Raw genomic sequence first — 19,012 nt, 5'->3', positions numbered from 1 at the left:
GAAATAAAGTAATGTACATCACAAGAGGTTGGTGGCACCTTAATTTGGGGTGGTATTGGTGGTACAGGTTCGTGGTAATGGCTGGAGTGGAATTTGTGGAATGGTATCAAATACATTCAATTTGCTCCGTTCCGGCCATTATTGTGAGCTGTTCTCCCCTCAGCAGCCTCCTGTGATGTATATTCATAGACTAAATGTAGAGAGAAAGTGCATGATCCTTGGAAAATAAAGTATATTAAAGACAACACATATCCAACTAGTATTTACTGTTTTATTCAGACATTATAGTTAGAGTTATGCGATACATCTTCAACGTGTGTTGCATAAAGGCTTCAGCATACTAGGTTTGGTTTCCTTCTTGCAGAACTCGGCTAGGCGAAGTGAACATTGCGTTCTTATACTCCCTTAATATACATTCGCTTGAAAAACAAAGAAAAGGCGGCATTACTGTTTGCCCCTCTTGAGACGCCATAGCAACAAGTACACTTCCTCAAAATACTGGGAAGCATGCTGTAAAACGTACATTTACGTCATTTAGCCGACGCTCTTATCCAGAGCGACTTAAGGTTAGTGAGTGCATACATTATATTTTTCATACTGGCCCCCCGTGGGAATCAAACCCACAACCCTGGCGTTGCAAACGCCATGCTCTACCAACTGAGCTACATCCCTGCCGGCCATTCCCTCCCCTACCCTGGATGACGCTGGACCAATTGTGCGTCGCCCCATGGGTCTCCCGGTCACGGCCGGCTACGACAGAGCCTGTATGTGTGTGTATGTGTGTGTGTGTGTATGTGTGTGTATGTGTGTATGTGTATGTGTGTGTATGTATGAACCAGAAGCCATGGTTTACAGGAAACATCCGCACTGAGCTAAAGGGTAGAGCTGCCGCTTTCAAGGAGCGGGACTCTAACCCGGACGCTTATAAGAAATCCCGCTATGCCCTCCGACGAACCATCAAACAGGCAAAGAGTCAATACAGGACTAAGATTGAATCGTACTACACTGGCTCTGACGCTCGTCGGATGTGGCAGGGCTTGAAAACTATTACAGACTACAAAGGGAAGCACAGCCGCGAGCTGCCCAGTGACACAAGCCTACCAGACGAGCTAAACCACTTCTATGCTCGCTTCGAGGCAAGCAACACTGAAGCATGCATGAGAGTACCAGCTATTCCGGATGACTATGTGATCACGCTCTCCGTAGCCGATGTGAGTAAGACTTTTAAGCAGGTCAACATTCACAAGGCCGCAGGGCCAGACGGATTACCAGGACGTGTACTCCGAGCATGTACTGACCAACTGGCAAGTGTCTTCACTGACATTTTCAACATGTCCCTGACTGAGTCTGTAATACCAACATGTTTCAAGCAGACCACCATAGTCCCCGTGCCCAAGGACTCTAAGATAACCTGCCTAAATGACTACCGACCCGTAGCACTGACGTCTGTAGCCATGAAGTGCTTTGAAAGGCTGGTCATGGCTCACATCAACAGCATTATCCCAGAAACCCTAGACCCACTCCAATTTGCATACCGCCCCAACAGATCCACAGATGATGCAATCTCTATTGCACTCCACACTGCCCTTTCCCACCTGGACAAGAGGAACACCTACGTGAGAATGCTATTCATTGACTACAGCTCAGCATTCAACACCATAGTGCCCTCTAAGCTCATCACTAAGCTAAGGATCCTGGGACTAAACACCTCCCTCTGCAACTGGATCCTGGACTTCCTGACGGGCCGCCTCCAGGTGGTAAGGGTAGGTAACAACACATCTGCCACACTGATCCTCAACACGGGGGCCCCTCAGGGGTGCGTGCTCAGTCCCCTCCTGTACTCCCTGTTCACCCATGACTGCATGGCCAGGCACGACTCCAACACCATCATTACGTTTGCCGACGACACAACAGTGGTAGGCCTGATCACCGACAACGACGAAACAGCCTATAGGGAGGAGGTCAGAGACCTGGCCGTGTGGTGCCAGGACAACAACCTCTCCCTCAACGTGACCAAGACAAAGGAGATGATTGTGGACTACAGGAAAAAAAAGAGGACTGAGCACGCCCCCATTCTCATCGACGGGGCTGTAGTGGAACAGGTTGAGAGCTTCAAGTTCCTTGGTGTCCACATCACCAATTAACTATCATGGTCCAAACACACCAAGACAGTCGTGAAGAGGGCACGACAAAGCCTATTCCCCCTCAGGAGACTGAAAAGATTTGGCATGGGTCCTCAGATCCTCAAAAAATTCTACAGCTGCACCATCGAGAGCATCCTGACTGGTTGCATCACCGCCTGGTATGGCAACTGCTTGGCCTCCGACCGCAAGGCACTACAGAGGGTAGTGCGTACGGCCCAGTACATTACTGGGGCCAAGCTTCCTGCCATCCAGGACCTCTATACCAGGCGGTGTCAGAGGAAGGCCCTCAAAATTGTCAAAGACTCCAGCCACCCTTGTCATAGACTGTTCTCTCTGCTACCGCACAGCTAATCATGGCTACCCGGACTATTTGCACTGCCCCCCCACCCCATCCTTTTACGCTGCTGCTACTCTGTTCATTATTTATGCATAGTCACTTTAACTCTACCCACATGTACATATTACTTCAACTACCTCAACTAGCCGGTGGCCCCGCACATTGACTCTGCACCGGTACCCCCCTGTATATATAGCCTCCATACTGTTATTTTATTTTACTTCTGCTCTTTTTTTCTCAACACTTTTTTTTGTTGTTGTTTTATTTTTACTTTTTTTGTTAAAAAGAAATGCACTGTTGGTTAAGGGCTGTAAGTAAGCATTTCACTGTAATGTCTGCACCTGTTGTATTCGGTGCATGTGGCCAATACAATTTGATTTGATTTGATGTGTGTGTATATGTCTACTGCTTCCTCACTGACATCTCCTGATGCACTGAGTCTCATCCTCAGCATAGCATTCTACCTCTGTAGGACTAAAAATATTGAATTGTGAAATACACCGTATAAAAACAAACAGTTGACACAACTAAAAAACTGTTATTAGTTTTATACCAACTAAGTCTCTTCAATCCAATCTTGTGGCTCAGCATCTCCACAATCAGATCCTACCGCTCTCCTCTGAGACTCCTCTCTCTCCGTAACGCATCTCTGATAATGAACACCAGCAGGTGAGACTGGGGAGAGGAGCAAGAAAATAAAAAAAAGTTAGAGATGTCCAACCCATGGATGTTTTTAGTGATGTGCCCTGAAATCAAGACAATGATTTCACTCTACTCACAAATGTCTTGCTCTGGAGCAGGTAAAAGTTGTACATATCTGCAGCTGGGTGTTTAGCCACAAAGCCAAAGGCCTTTGGGTGGGGTCGGGAGGACGGCACAGAAGGACACAGAGGAGAGGGGGCATGTGTACAGCATAAACTAGGGAACACAAGACGAAAGTGATAAAAAGCGAAAGCGAAAGCGAATGGAAGATTATTGGAAGAGGGAGGATGGGGGAGTGTGCAGTTGTATTACACAACATAGAAACACGTAAACATGTAAGGGGCCCAATTACTTCTGTAAACCAAGTGTACATGTCCTTTTTAGACTTCACAATGAAGCAGTTTCCCTCCATCTTCCCTTGGAGTTGGAGCCTTTCACCTTGGAGTTGGAGCCTCTTCCCTTGGAGTTGGACCCTACGCATTAAGTCTCCCGAATCTCCCGAGTGGCGCAGTGGTCTAAGGCACGTGCTAGCTGTGCCACTAGAGATCCTGGTTTGAATCCAGGCTCTGCTGCAGCCAGCCGCAACCGGGAGACCAATGGGGCGGCGCACAATTGGCCCAGCGTCGTCCAGGGTAAGGGAGGGAATTGCAGGCAGGGAGGTAGCGCAGTTGATAGAGCATGGTGTTTGCAACGCCAGGGTTGTGGGTTTGTTTCCCACGGGGGGCCAGTATGAAAATAATAATGTAAGTCGCTCTGGATAAGAGCGTCAGCTAAATGACGTAAATGTAAATGTTAAGCATTTGACGTCAGGCAGCATCTTTTTTTGGTGTAGTCCTTGATGTCAACGTCCACGGACATAGATTTTTGGTCTGGTCCGAAACAAATCTGAACCAATTACTGACGTCCACAGACATCCGATCCGGCCCAAATATAGATGTTCCGATTTGGTCTGGTCCGGCCCCGCCTTGATTTATGTATTTTCTACGTAATTCTGCTTACAGGGTAGGCTCTTACCTTGAAGTTGGACGCTAGGTTCTTCTTCCCTTGGAGTTGGACTCGGACCCTAGGTTCTCACCTTGGTTTTGTGCTCTAAAATGTCAATCCCGCTCATGGACAAAAACAAACACTTGCTCTTATTCTGCAGCTTTTCTGTCGACTCCGTGTCAGGCATCTAATGGAGGGCAAAGGACAGGGCCTTGCTCAACCACTGAAAATGAATATTTAAATCAATCTGATCTTTTGAAACACTGTTCATTGAAACCGTGTTAGTTAAAGATGCTGATATAATTGCTTGTCTTTCATGTGCCTTGAAAAATGATAATATATTATCTACAAAATCCAGTGGTGTAAAGTACTTATGTAAAAATAATTTTAAGTACTACTCAGTGGCGGCTCCTGAAAAAATTCTCAGGAGGGGCAATTTTTCTGATGATTTAGGTGACCTACACACATTTAAAAAAAGATATGTCCAGCAACAACATGAAGACAGGGGCAGCATATAAGTCAATACCAGAAGCATTTATTGACTGATCTGGGGAGATGGATTCCAGTTTCTGTGACAGATTATAAATAATCTCTGATGCCTTTGTTATATTAGCTTTTGGTTGAATGTACTGTCGTAGTAAATATATAATGTTATAGCTTGGTCTGACTAAAATCTTGTGCATGACCCATTTTGTGTTGGGCGTTTGTTTTCAATCAATGCTGTTCCTATCCTATAACAATGGACAAAAGAGTCCTATCTTGTCAGCCTTGTCAGCAGGTGGCCAAGGACAACACCCACGCCATAGGTCTCTCAGTTCTTCCAACTCACGAGTTCTTGCTCTGAGGACACACACACACACACACACACACACACACACACACACACACACACACACATCATCACTGATAACACACACACACACACACATCATCACTGTTAAACACACACACACACACACAACAAAAATCCCCTCTCTTTAGGCTGAACATTTGAAGACAGAGAACCCGACTCAGAGCCAATGCAACAGTGGAGGGGACCTCGCCCAACTCATCAGGACCAATCAGAAGATCAGAACTACAGATTCAACCTACATCATTTATTGTATAAAATGTCTGCACACAATGTTTTCGGGGCTCTCTTCAGATAGCTCCCTAAGAGTTTGACGAACGAGTCCGTGCACGCGATTCCAGATATCTTTACCTCTGAATAAACTGCCTTTATTATACCATATCCACCCTGTCCAAAGTCTCTACTTGGTCTCAGTTCTCCAGTAAACTTGTGATTATCAACAGTACACAACGGTAACAAACAATTGGGGGAACTCACGGGGCAGATAGTAAGGTCGCAGTGACACAGAAAGCAGTTCAATGTCGGGGGTACAGAGTCGCTCTCTTACCAGGATCGATCTGTGACTGTCAGATCGCGGTCCGCTCTGACCAGGGTGAAGCCGGCCGGCTCCACTTCTCCGGGACTCTGTCATCCAGCCAAGTCTCCCAGCTGTATTGGATTCCGCTGCCAGCAGCGTTTTCATTATTTAGTCCGTTCGTAGCGGGTATGTACACGATCAACAAGATCAGTCCAAAACCCACCACTGGAAATCCATGGTTGGCAGAATGTTTGTAAACTAAGTGTACAAATTAAAAACATAAAATAACGCCACTAAGTGTACAAATTAAAAACATAAGATAACGCCACACTGCAGGTCGCAACAGAGACGCTGCTAGCCGCTATTTGCTTAGTTACGTTCATGGTTACGTCATGTATGACGAAAGCGCGTAAGTGCAAGCCCACAGACCCCCATAGAGATTGTATTGAAAGCTTTGAAAAAAATAGATTTTACATGACAGGCTATGAGAGACTTCTGGGCGATTTTCAACCTGACTGAAATCGCCCCAAAAACGGGCGGGGCCATTTGAAGCACGACTTTAGCCTGATTTGACATTTAGTGGCAGTCAGATCAGATTACAACACTGATAACTACTGTTGCCGTGATATAATTGATTAGAAAAAAAATCCCTTCCTTTTCCCGTTTGGCAGTGCGTCGCCCATATCGCCCTATTGAACAGGCCGTCCCTGCACAACGGTAACAAACAATTGGGGGAACTCACGGGGCAGATAGTAAGGTCGCAGTGACACAGAAAGCAGTTCAATGTCGGGGGTACAGAGTCGCTCTCTTACCAGGATCGATTTTCCCTGTGACTGTCAGATCGCGGTCCGCTCTGACCAGGGTGAAGCCAGCCGGCTCCACTTCTCTGTCCGGGACTCTGTCATCCAGCCAAGTCTCCCAGCTGTATTGGATTCCGCTGCCAGCAGCGTTTTCATTATTTAGTCCGTTCGTAGCGGGTATGTACACGATCAACAAGATCAGTCCAAAACCCACCACTGGAAATCCATGGTTGGCAGAATGTTTGTAAACTAAGTGTACAAATTAAAAACATAAAATAACGCCACTAAGTGTACAAATTAAAAACATAAGATAACGCCACACTGCAGGTCGCAACAGAGACGCTGCTAGCCGCTATTTTCTTAGTTACGTTCATGGTTACGTCACGTATGACGAAAGCGCGTAAGTGCAAGCCCACAGACACCCATAGAGATTGTATTGAAAGCTTTGAAATTTGAAAAAATAGATTTTACATGACAGGCTATGAGAGACTTCTGGGCGATTTTCAACCTGACTGAAATCGCCCCAAAAACGGGCGGGGCCATTTGAAGCACGACTTTAGCCTGATTTGACATTTAGTGGCAGTCAGATCAGATTAGAACACTGATAACTACTGTTGCCGTGATATAATTGATTAGAAAAAAAATCCCTTCCTTTTCCCGTTTGGCAGTGCGTCGCCCATATCGCCCTATTGAACAGGCCGTCCCTGGTACTACTTAAATAGTTTTTTGGGGGTATCTGTACTTTACTATTTATATTTATGGCAACCTTTACTTCACTACATTCCTAATGAAAATAATGTACTTTTTACTCCATACATTTTCCCTGACACCCAAAAGTACTCGTTACATTTTGACAGGAAAATGGTCCAATTCACACACATCAAGAGAACATTCCTGGTCATCCCTATTGCCTCTTATCTGGCAGACTCACTAAACACACATGCTTTGTTTGTAAATTATGTCTGAGTGTTGGTGTGCCCCTGGCTATCCGTAAAAAAAAAGAGACAATTGTGCTGTCTGGTTTGCTTAATATAAGAAAGTTGAAATGATTTATACTTTTACTTTTGATACTTAAGTATATTTAAAACCAAATACTTTTAGACTTTCACTCAAGTAGTATTTTACTGGGTGACTTTCTATTAAGGTATCTTTATTTTTACTCAAGTATGACAATTGAGTACTTTTTCCACCACTGACAAACCAATCGTACTTTGTCAAGTCATACAGTACTTCAATGACACACTAGTAATCTAACATTAGACAAAGAAAAATGCTTACCTTCAGGCTCTGAACGGCTTCATCAACACGACCCAGAAACTTACACACACCAAAAGTGCCAGTCACAGAGGGCAAAAACATTCACAAAATCAATTGAGATTTTTTTCTCTCCCACCCTCAATAACAATAGCAGAGCAACTAATAGATATATATATTGCATTAGGACAAATATATTCATTGATTAGTATAACATTATGCATGCTGTTTTGACGTCAGTTATGTTTCAAACCTCTAAGTGTGCACTTTAACTGCTTTCATTATCACAGTCAGAGATATCCCTCATCTTTACTCTGGCTGTGGCAGGGCTGTGCTCCTTGAACAACAGACGAAAGTAGAGTGTTTCAGGATATTACACCACTAAATCAACTGGTTCTCATGATCCCTGGGCATAAATGACGTGCAAAGCACCTTTACTCAATAACAAAACTCTTGTTAAATGTGTGATCTTACCCTTTTTAAATAACTCCACACTGTTGTAGTTGTTCAACTTCAGGTGGGGAGTTTGCTTTGCGTGTAAGGTCTAGGGAGGTAAACGACTAACCAAAATGAAATTATCCCTTATTGCCATTCATCTTATATCCTTCAGTTCAGACGCTATCTGATGGTTTGCAGATATCGCTATTGCAGGCACTAACATCTCTCATGTCATTGGAGAAAAAAATAAACATTAGGAAAGAGTCATTCAGATCTTGTATTGTTACAGTGCACCACTTTATCAATGCCTCGTCTTACAATAGTAGATACAGACGGAATTAGAAGCAAATGACCTCAAGGCAAGCAACAATGGGGAGGTTTGGGGGAGAGGGGGTCACAGAAAGCCCAAAACAGACATAGTCCAGTGTGTGTAATCTATGGTGATATGCAGTAAAATAATTACAATTTAGTTTGGAACATGAAAGCAACCGTATTTTCTTAAAGCACCTTTTATACATCAACTTGAATACAAGATGTCGCAAGAGTGCCTCAAATGAAATTTCACAGAATTCCAGAGATCTGACTTGATAGACATTGTTTGGATCTTACATTGACCATAATTGCATGCAGCAGACCTAACATTACCATTGCCCCCCAAGCTGTTAACAGCCTCTTTCCCTTTTCCAGTTCATCTTTCAGTTAGTACTCTGGTTCTACAGTAGAACAGGGCTCTGTGATAACAAGTGAAGGGAGCATAAGGACTGGGATGATGATGACGTCTAAGAATCATTATTATTATTGACAGACATGTTCTCCACTTGGTTCTGGAGCTGGTCTCCACCTCCCTGCTTCTTCTTCTTCCCGCCATCCTGCTGCTTCTTCTGCTTCTTGGACATCTCCACGTCAATAGGGGCAGGCTTCACAAACTTCAACATCTCGGTCATACCTAAGAACATTTATAGAAGAGGAAAGAAAATTACATCCACACACAGCTTTCATGGCAATACTAGTCATCAAATACGCATAAAAACAACTATAAATCTAGGGACATTTAGTAAAATAAGTACTCTGTGAGAAAGACAACCTTTCATGACCGCCATCTTCCATGCATAGGGCACAAGTATTGCAGGCCCCTTCACAAAACCTGTTAAAAAGAATACTATGGCTCACCTGGAGGCATGAAGTTCCGGAGTACCTCTGGAATGATGACACCCTCTTCGGTCTGGTACGTCTCCAGGATAGCACACATTACACGTGTGGTGGCACACATGGTTGCGTTGAGCATGTGCACATAGTCAGCCTGAAGAACACAGGAAGTGTGGTTTTAAAACTGGTTCAAATATCAAATATTCCATCTTACCACGACTTTGATTATGGAAGCAAATCCGGGGGGTATTCTATGTAAAGACTGGGCATTCTCACCTTGTCCATCATCTTTTTGGTCTGTCCGTAGCGGATACGCAGCCGACGGGCCTGGTAGTCTAAACAGTTGGAGCAGGAGACCAGCTCTCTGAAGGCTGCGGAGCCTGGGAACCAGGCCTCCAAGTCCAGCTTCTTACTGGCTGCATGGTTCAGAGCACCTGGGTTGGAGCAGACAGACACAGAGGCTCAGACATATACAGTGGGGAGAACAAGTATTTGATACACTGCCGATTTTGCAGGTTTTCCTACTTACAAAGCACGTAGAGGTCTGTAATTTTTATCATAGGTACACTTCAACTGTGAGAGACGGAATCTAAAACAAAAATCCAGAAAATCACATTGTATGATTTTTAAGTAATTAATTTGCATTTTATTGCATGACATAAGTATTTGATCACCTACCAACCGGTAAGAATTCCGGCTCTCACAGACCTGTTAGTTTTTCTTTAAGAAGCCCTCCTGTTCTCCACTCATTACCTGTATTAACTGCACCTGTTTGAACTCGTTACCTGTATAAAAGACACCTGTCCACACACTGAATAAAACAGACTCCAACCTCTCCACAATGGCCAAGACCAGAGAGCTGTGTAAGGACATCAGGGATAAAATTGTAGACCTGCACAAGGCTGGGATGGGCTACATGACAATAGGCAAGCAGCTTGGTGAGAAGGCAACAACTGTTGGCGCAATAATTAGAAAATGGAAGAAGTTCAAGATGACGGTCAATCACCCTCGGTCTGGGGCTCCATGCAAGATCTCACCTTGTGGGGCATCAATGATCATGAGGAAGGTGAGGGATCAGCCCAGAACTACACGGCAGGACCTGGTCAATGACCTGAAGAGAGCTGGGACCACAGTCTCAAAGAAAACCATTAGTAACGCACTACGCCATCATGGATTAAAATCCTGCAGCGCACGCAAGGTCCCCCTGCTCAAGCCAGCGCATGTCCAGGCCCGTCTGAAGTTTGCCAATGACCATCTGGATGATCCAGAGGAATGGGAGAAGGTCATGTGGTCTGATGAGACAAAAATAGAGCTTTTTGGTCTAAACTCCACTCACCGTGTTTGGAGGAAGAAGCAGGATGAGTACAACCCCAAGAACACCATCCCAACCGTGAAGCATGGAGGTGGAAACATCATTCTTTGGGGATGCTTTTCTGCAAAGGGAACAGGACGACTGCACCGTATTGAGGGGAGGATGGATGGGGCCATGTATCGCGAGATCTTGGCCAACAACGTCCTTCCCTCAGTAAGAGCATTGAAGATGGGTCGTGGCTGGGTCTTCCAGCATGACAACGACCCGAAACACACAGCCAGGGCAACTAAGGAGTGGCTCCGTAAGAAGCATCTCAAGGTCCTGGAGTGGCCTAGCCAGTCTCCAGACCTGAACCCAATAGAAAATCTTTGGAGGGAGCTGAAAGTCCGTATTGCCCAGCGACAGCCCCGAAACCTGAAGGATCTGGAGAAGGTCTGTATGGAGGAGTGGGCCAAAATCCCTGCTGCAGTGTGTGCAAACCTGGTCAAGACCTACAGGAAACGTATGATCTCTGTAATTGCAAACAAAGGTTTCTGTACCAAATATTAAGTTCTGCTTTTCTGATGTATCAAATACTTATGTCATGCAATAAAATGCAAATTAATTACTTAAAAATCATACAATGTGATTTTCTGGATTTTTGTTTTAGATTCCGTCTCTCACAGTTGATGTGTACCTATGATAAAAAATTACAAACCTCTACATGCTTTGTAAGTAGGAAAATCTGCAAAATCGGCAGTGTATCAAATACTTGTTCTCCCCACTGTAACTAGTAAGACATCCAAAAACAGCTTGCAAGGGAAATGTCTGTTATGTGTCACATAAATCACACAGGATACAAGGTCATTGTAATACCTTACAATGTGAAAGTTCTTATTAAAAACGGCAAGTTAACGTTTATGAGTGATGGTTAGTCAAATGAATAGTGTAAGATTCTGGCAATTAAAGGGATACGTAGAGATTCTGGCAATTAAAGGGATACGTAGAGATTCTGGCAATTAAAGGGAAATGTAGAGATTCAGGCAATTAAAGGGATACGTAGAGATTTTGGCAATTAAAGGGATACGTAGAGATTTTGGCAATTAAAGGGATACGTAGAGATTCTGGCAATTAAAGGGATACGTAGAGATTCTGGCAATTAAAGGGATACGTAGAGATTTTGGCAATGAAGCCCTTCTCTACTTCCCAAGAATCAGATGAACTCGTGGATACCATAGGCTTCCGGTTATTACACTAAAGCTAGTTAGCATTGGCTCGTGAAACTACCTCCAACTTCCTTCATACTGGATGCAGAGTTCATCTGACTCTGGTGAAGTAGAAAGGGCTTCATTGCCAAAAACCCAAAGTATCCCTTTAAAGGCCCAGTGCAGTCAAAAAACGTGATTTCCTTGTGTCTTTTCTATATTTACACACATTGAGGTTGGAATAATACTGTGAAATTGTGAGAATAATTATGCCTTATAGTGGAAGAGCTGTTTGAAAAGACTACCTGAAATGTCAGCCTGTTTTGGTGGGATGGAGCTTTGGCGGTAAATTAGTTTAGACCAATAAGAAAGAGTTTCAAACCTCTCTGCCAATAACAGCTAGGTTTCAGTTTTTCCGTCCCCACTCAGACCACTCCCACAGTCCTAGCAAAATTCTTGCTTGAGAAATTGCTCTTTGCTAAGAAGCTACTTTTGTTTCTTTTTGATCATTTTAATTGAAAACAATCACAGTAAGGTACTTAAATTGTTACCCAGAAATTATTTGATATTGAGATAAAAACAGCTGCATTGGACTTTTAAGCCCTATTTTGCTTACCCAGAGTCAGATTGACTTATGGATACCAATGTATGGTTTGAACACTAGGTATGGCCCGGCGTGCAGTTTGAAGTAAGTTGAACGCGGTTTCGCGAGCCAATGCTTAGTAGCTTTAGCACAATGACTGGAAGTCTATGGGAACAGCTAACATGTCATTGCACTAACGCTAGTAGCAACAATGCACCCACCCGCCCCCCTACCTTTGCCACCACTGCTGGAAACAATTCAGAGGAGAAACACTGGACTTCCAGTCATTGAGCTAACGCTAGTTAGCATTGGCGCACAAAACTACCCTCAACTCCCTTTAAACTGCACACAGAATCTTGCACTATCCCTTTAATCTAACACAACTCGTATTTCAGAGCACACGGTAAGGTTTCAAATGACACCAAGACAGGATTTGTTGCAACTACAGCCTCATTGTTTTGTTGTCTTACAGAAACCCTGGGTAATTCCCAACTTCAATCAATTATTTCTCAATAATCATTTTGGACTCCAAAAGGTCTGCCAATCATCCTTCCTCCAAAAAGGACCTTTCTATGGATTTAATTTCAGGAAGATCCTAAACAAAAATATATTTTGGCCAACCGCGTATGGATTTGCCATACGCAATTGATCATTAAGCCTCTGTCCCAGAGAGGAAGAGACGTGTTGGGGAGGACTATCTGCAGGACCTACCTGAGACTATGTTGACGATGCGGTAGGGGATCCCTAGTGTCTGGTAGAACTCCTCAGCAGTCCCAATCATCTCATCCATCATCTCCCAGGACTTGTTGTCATGAGGAGAGGCAAAAACAAACTGCTCTATCTGGGGGGTGGGGGGGTTGATTAGCATTTCAAAATCATTAGCAAAGGCCCACCCAAACAAACAATGACCTGTTCTGGAAAATGTGTATCGCTTGACATGATCAGTAAATTATCAATAATAACAGGACTTTATCCTTCTCCAATTAGGCCTATAAATGCAAAGCACTATAACAAAGCTGTGGCCTTTTCTACACTGACCTTGACACACCCACCATGTCTACTTTGAGAAAATGTCCACTGACCTTCTCAAACTGGTGCACCCTGAAGATGCCTCGGGTGTCACGGCCGTGGGAACCCACTTCCTGTCTGAAGCAGGTGGAGAGGCCGGCGTAGCGCATGGGCAGGTCCTCTGGCTTCAGCCACTCGTCTCTCAGGAAGGCTGCGATGGGCTGCTCCGAGGTGGCAATCAGGTACTTCTCATCTATGGCCGTGTCCTCAGACTTCTCACTGCTCTTCCCAATCACCTGAGAGACAAGCAGGGAAGGAGGAGTGAATACATTACAAAAAACACCCACATATCAAAATTAACATAAAATCTACATATTTGTCTTAACATGCCCTATCCCGCAATATGAATGGAAGGAGGATTCGTTTCAAATCCATCATACCTTGTAAAGTTCATCATCAAACTGGCTGAGCTGGGCCACCTCCTGCATGACCTCTTTCCTCATGAAGAAGGGGGTGTAGAGCATTTCGTAGTTCTTGCTGTGGAGCATCCGCAGAGCATAATTGATCAATGCCTGCTCCAGGAAAACCAGTGGCCCCTAAAACAGAAAAAGGGAACAGTCAGTAAAGATAACTATTAAGGATACACACCGAGTTGAATGGAATTACAGCGGGTATAAATCTGCCTGTGAGTATTGGCTCCATGTGACAGTGTGTAACTAAGAACATGCCTTGAGGAAGTAGCCACGGCTCCCAGCCACTATAGCTCCTTTCTCTCCGTCGTAGCCATCGATCATGACTACCAGGTCTACGTGGGAATACTTCTTCTGCACAGTACAGTCTCCCCAGGTGCGCTCAACTTTGTTATCAGCATCCTGGCAAGGAGAGATCGACGAGGTAAATTACAGAGTAGACAAGTAAACAACAGAGAGGCAAAACAAAATTCATTCATGAGACAGAGACAGTGGACAAAGGCATCCGAATTTGCATTTTCTCCCAGAGGCAATGTGTACTTTCATTCCCCTCCCTATTGCTGATAGAAATTCAAATTCCACAACACCCACCTCATCATTACTAATGGGCACAGATGGATGTAGGAGGTTCCCGATCTCTCGCAAGTATTGAAAGCGCTCCTCCTCCAGCTTTACCCTCTCACCGTCAGATTTCTGCACTGCCTCGTCCACAAGCAGACGGACCTTCTTGATCTGGGTGACCGTGAGGGGCTAGAAAAAGGGGGGGAAAGAGACATGAAACATACCCATGAGTATGGGACCCACAAGTCCAATAGAATCTACCATAAAGCAGTCAACCAGCATATAGATGAACTGCTGGCTAGCGAGCTGACCTACCGATAGCGTGTCTGCAGTTAGGGTCTCCAAGTTCTGGGCGTCATCTGGGACAGAATCATCATCATCCCCAACTGGCTCCCTCTTCTGTAAACAGAAAAGGCACAGAACAGGGTGAATGGATAGAAAGAAACTATCTGCACATAGAATAGAACATAATGCTTTCAGACTGATGGGGGGGGAAACAGGTAGCCATGTAGGTTTTGTAAAGCCTATATTGTTCACCAGCAGTTTCACAGGATGTACCTTCATTTTCTCTCCAACTGTCTTGCTGCATAAATTCTTTGCCTTGTTGAGGTTGTCGGCAGTGAAACGACCTGGTGAGCATGGAAAGGGCAAGGGTCAGCATCATATGCATGTCATGAATCAATATAAATGGTGTTTATGTCTTGCGCCTAGGTGTCACAAGTAGCTATAACGTTGACAGGCAACAATGAAGCGAGCCCGGTAACCATAACAATGTAGATTTGAGTAGTCTAATGTTAAAGCTCAGTCAAATCTGCATCCATGTTATTTTCCATCTTGTACCAATAACAGGGTCATGTATTGATGGGATCCAGTTTGTCAGATTTACACCAAAAGTTTTTTTTTTTTTGCATTTTAGCTAACCCTAAACCTTTTCCTAACCTTAACCTAATTATCCTAACCTGCTGCGAAAATTATCCTAAACCTACTACGAAAAGTAAATTCTGACAAAAGCTGGATCCCTTCAAGCCATGACCCAATAACAGCTGTGGGCCGCTGAGAGGAGCGAGTTTTTGATGCATTTGCTATGGGGTATGTTGGATGGGGATTGCATCAGATTGTAGCTACAGTCAGTGTGAATAGGATGACGTAGCTAGCCATCGTTTGGCTTTTCCTCGATAGTTTAGCTACAAAACCATACATTGTTTTAGTTACCTAAATTAATGTTAGACAACAATGAACGACATATCAGGTATAACCTAACTAAAGATATGGGAAAGAAGATTGTTATTGGTTGTACGCCAAGTGGTTCGTTAACTAGCTACCTACTAGCTAACTAACGTAGCTAGATAGCTAACTGGCTATACATATCCATTTACATACTATCGGTGGCTAACTAGCTAGCTAACGCAGGCTACCAACTAGCTAGTTTAGCTGAGAATATCCAGGTAGCTATAGTGAATTATCTAAAAACGTGAACTGACGTATTATGCTTGAATTTTTTAATTGTTATCTGGGTGACTACAAGGTCGGCTTTTAAGTACCTATAATAAGTGCATGAAGCTAGCAAGCCATGTGGATGGACACCACCATCCGATTCAATTAATGCTAACGTTAGTCGGAACTTACATTTTCTCCATTCTGTGTCTGCGCGTACTAGTTTATCCACAAGTGACACATCTTTGAACCTTTTCCTTTGAGTTTCTCTGATTACTTCAGGATCACCGCCTTTATCGGTTCGAAATTGGTCTAAATCGAGCACCATGATGATTCCACGCTTTGGTGACTGTCAAAAACGGTACAGAGCAAAAAAAAACCCAAGCCGGTGTGAATAGTACAAGCAGCACAAACGATTACGTCACTTTCTTCTTCTTCTTCTTTGAGGTTTTAGGGCAGACTACAACCTATTGGTGTATTGCCGCCACCTATTGTACTGGGTAGTGAAACAATATTCCATTGCGGGAAGGTTGGGCCAATATCATACAAAATACAAGAAATCCATAAGAAAACATCCCACTCCTTCACAGTTAAAATCACATCCCTACACAGGCACAGATGCCTGTGAGGACAGAGCATTCATCGATGGTTTCCTTGTAATGCCTCTGCTAAAATCCCTGAGTCCCCCAAAAAAATTCAACCGCACTCCTATTTTCTCCTATTTTCACTCTGTTTGCGCTGTGCAGTTGATAACCAATGCAATAAACACTAAAAATGCCCCCTTCTTAACATGCAACATGTCAGGATCCCTCTGATGACAAGGAATATTCACTGGTGTCTCTACTCCTACTACCATTATTTCTTCAATGTCACTACTTCCACTCTTCTCACCTCCTCAGGATAGGAGACATGGTGGACAGCCCTTATTCTTCTTTGTGTGAATTTCCGGCAGACTAAACGTATTGCTGCCTTTCACAGGTCGGAGTGAGGATTGCACATTTGTCACCAAAAAAAAGGGAAAAGGGGAACATTTTAAATTGCACCACCATCTAACCCTGCACCTGCACACTACCCCCAAAACCAACCACCCCATCCCACTACTTTGGCCCTAAACGAGCCCTACGCCAGACCGTCGGCCTTGGAGGATGGAACTCCTTCTCTCAAAAATGCCTGTAGATCTTCTGCACAAAAAAAAACTGTAGCTCAGTTGGTAGAACATGGCGCTTGCAACGCCAGGGTTGTGGGTTCGATTCCCACGGGGGGCCAGTTTGAAAAATGTATGCACACATGACTAAGTCGCTTTGGATAAAAGCGTCTGCTAAATGGCATATTATTATTATTACTTGGCTTTCAAGGTAAACACTTTCGGTTGCTCAACTTGAAAATAATATATCTACTGTATATGGTATGACTCAGAATGGTTTTGACTGGATTCAATGTGGACAAGGCAACATTGTTTCTCAATGCAAACCAAGGAACCAAATTTCACCATATTATTTTGAAACACACACCATGGGAAAATAATTTGGTTTCAGCAACGTCAAAGACCCAAACCTGCAAACATTCGAAGGCCTCAAGAATAGTGGTGTCAAGATTTTAGATTTGTCCAAATACCTTATATTTACTTTGCGATATGCAGTATTCCGTCCACTAAGAGAGGTTGAGGACATAACATTAGCACAAAAGACAATTAACCAGATTGACAGGAGGTTGTTTTTTGGTCTTACACATTTGACAATGTTCGGGAACTAGGTACATATGGTTACCTTGCACCACTACCAAACCTGCCACTTCTTCGTTTGGATGATAATATGATCATCATTAGAGGGCCTCTTAGGCTTTGCTAACAGTATTATCATACTGAACATTCAAAACAATAGGTTAACTAATTTAAGTACGACGCTTACTTATGCTTGTAGGATTCTAGCTTGAAATATACTTATTCATGTTACCATATTAGAACTTATTGATTACTTTACATGTAAAATGAATGTATATGTTGGGGTCAATGGAGGGATAACAACTAGGTGTATGGAAAGTTACTGAGTGAGGAAGTGGGAGTGCAGAGTGCTTACATTCTGTTAAAACATGGTATTGTTAAATCCCATGGCTCCTATGGAGAGGGGCAAAGGGCAACAGTCTGGTTTCAGTCACTGATAAGGTAGGACAGCCGTGGAGTAAGGAGGAATGAGAAATTCGGGCCGAGGTCGGGTCAGATGAAGTGACAAGGAACAGTTCTATTACACACCCACCACTTAAGTTCCTGCCTAGTAAGAGAGACGTATTGTCTGTCTAGATGTGCAAGGAGTTGACTCCGCTTAATAGGAGGGTAAATAAATACTTGTGCTGGTGGAAACATGTCTTTGTCTTTTCAGCTGTTTGACCCATTGGGTGTATAAACTTGGTTTGAGCTTTACTAGTCGTCCGTGAGTTTTACTCTGTTTGTCAGAACCTAACATCCTTCATCAACAACGACTACAAGTGGGTAGAAACTGCCCTGTTGAACAGGCTGGACTCTCAGTTGGCAGAGTGCAACGTCCTCCGCTGCTGCTTCAAGGCCAGAGACTTCATCGCAGGTGAAGATCACCTTTCCAACATCAGGGACACGATATGGGTGTCCAAAGAGTTTCTTAAGAACGGCTGGTGCCTGGAGGCCTATATCCTGGCTCAGAGCAGGATGCTGGAGGAGCTCAGAGATGTTCTCATCATGGTGATCGTGGGGAAAGTCCACCATTACAGACTGAATAAACTTGGTTTGAGCTTTACTAGTCGTCCATGAGTTTTACTATGTTTGTCAGAACCTAACAGGTGGCGTTGTCAGCAGGATTCACCACGATTTACAGTCGAACTGGAGAGTCCGAATCAGTGGAGCAGGAGCCGGTACAAAAAACAAGGTAGTCACAGTTCCTACACCTGTTACAATTCATTTTGACATCTTGGGGAGATGAGAGTCGTAGGCTGAACAATAATAGAATACGGACCTAGAAAGCCTGAGCTTATTCGGAAGTCCCATTGTCTTACGACCGGTCGTAGATAAAGGGTAAGTCTCGAACAGGGTGGTCCCTGCGGAGGGTAAACCCAGAATGGGTAAGTCCCCAACAGGGTGGTCCCTGTGGAGGGTAAATCCTGAAAGGGTAAATCCTGAACAGGGTGGTCCTGCGGAGGGTAAATCCCTAGTGGGGGGGTTTCTCGGCCAGACCCGTAAGGGGGGTGAAAGCACAGCCACAGTGGCCGTGAGGCCGTAGAGTGAGTTTGTGTATGGATAAATTGTCATGCTTGTGTACTCGT

At 44.1% G+C, this 19,012-nt stretch overlaps 2 protein-coding genes across 2 annotated transcripts; one reads left to right on the top strand and one right to left on the bottom strand.

The window, feature by feature from the left end:
* Nucleotides 1-8,284: 8,284 nt before the first annotated feature.
* LOC121537809 (serine--tRNA ligase, cytoplasmic) lies at nucleotides 8,285-16,149 on the bottom strand. Its single transcript, XM_041845409.1, has 11 exons — nucleotides 15,917-16,149; nucleotides 14,849-14,919; nucleotides 14,606-14,689; nucleotides 14,321-14,479; nucleotides 13,988-14,131; nucleotides 13,700-13,855; nucleotides 13,334-13,555; nucleotides 12,963-13,092; nucleotides 9,449-9,606; nucleotides 9,197-9,326; nucleotides 8,285-8,972 (listed from the first exon to the last, which is right to left on the bottom strand). The coding sequence occupies exons 1-11, from the start codon at nucleotides 16,050-16,052 to the stop codon at nucleotides 8,806-8,808; spliced, it is 1,557 nt and encodes a 518-aa protein (XP_041701343.1). The 5' UTR covers nucleotides 16,053-16,149; the 3' UTR covers nucleotides 8,285-8,805.
* A 1,871-nt stretch (nucleotides 16,150-18,020) lies between these two features.
* On the top strand, nucleotides 18,021-18,503 carry LOC123481822 (toll-like receptor 5). The gene is made up of 2 exons (XM_045206933.1): nucleotides 18,021-18,053; nucleotides 18,174-18,503. The coding sequence occupies exons 1-2, from the start codon at nucleotides 18,021-18,023 to the stop codon at nucleotides 18,501-18,503; spliced, it is 363 nt and encodes a 120-aa protein (XP_045062868.1).
* The last annotated feature ends 509 nt before the right edge of the window (nucleotides 18,504-19,012 follow it).

This window comes from Coregonus clupeaformis, chromosome 24 (genome assembly GCF_020615455.1).
Source record: "Coregonus clupeaformis isolate EN_2021a chromosome 24, ASM2061545v1, whole genome shotgun sequence".
In the NCBI taxonomy this organism is placed as follows: domain Eukaryota; kingdom Metazoa; phylum Chordata; class Actinopteri; order Salmoniformes; family Salmonidae; genus Coregonus; species Coregonus clupeaformis.
The sequence above is the reverse complement of the archived record's forward strand: the minus strand, read 5'-3'. Positions and strand labels throughout refer to the sequence as shown.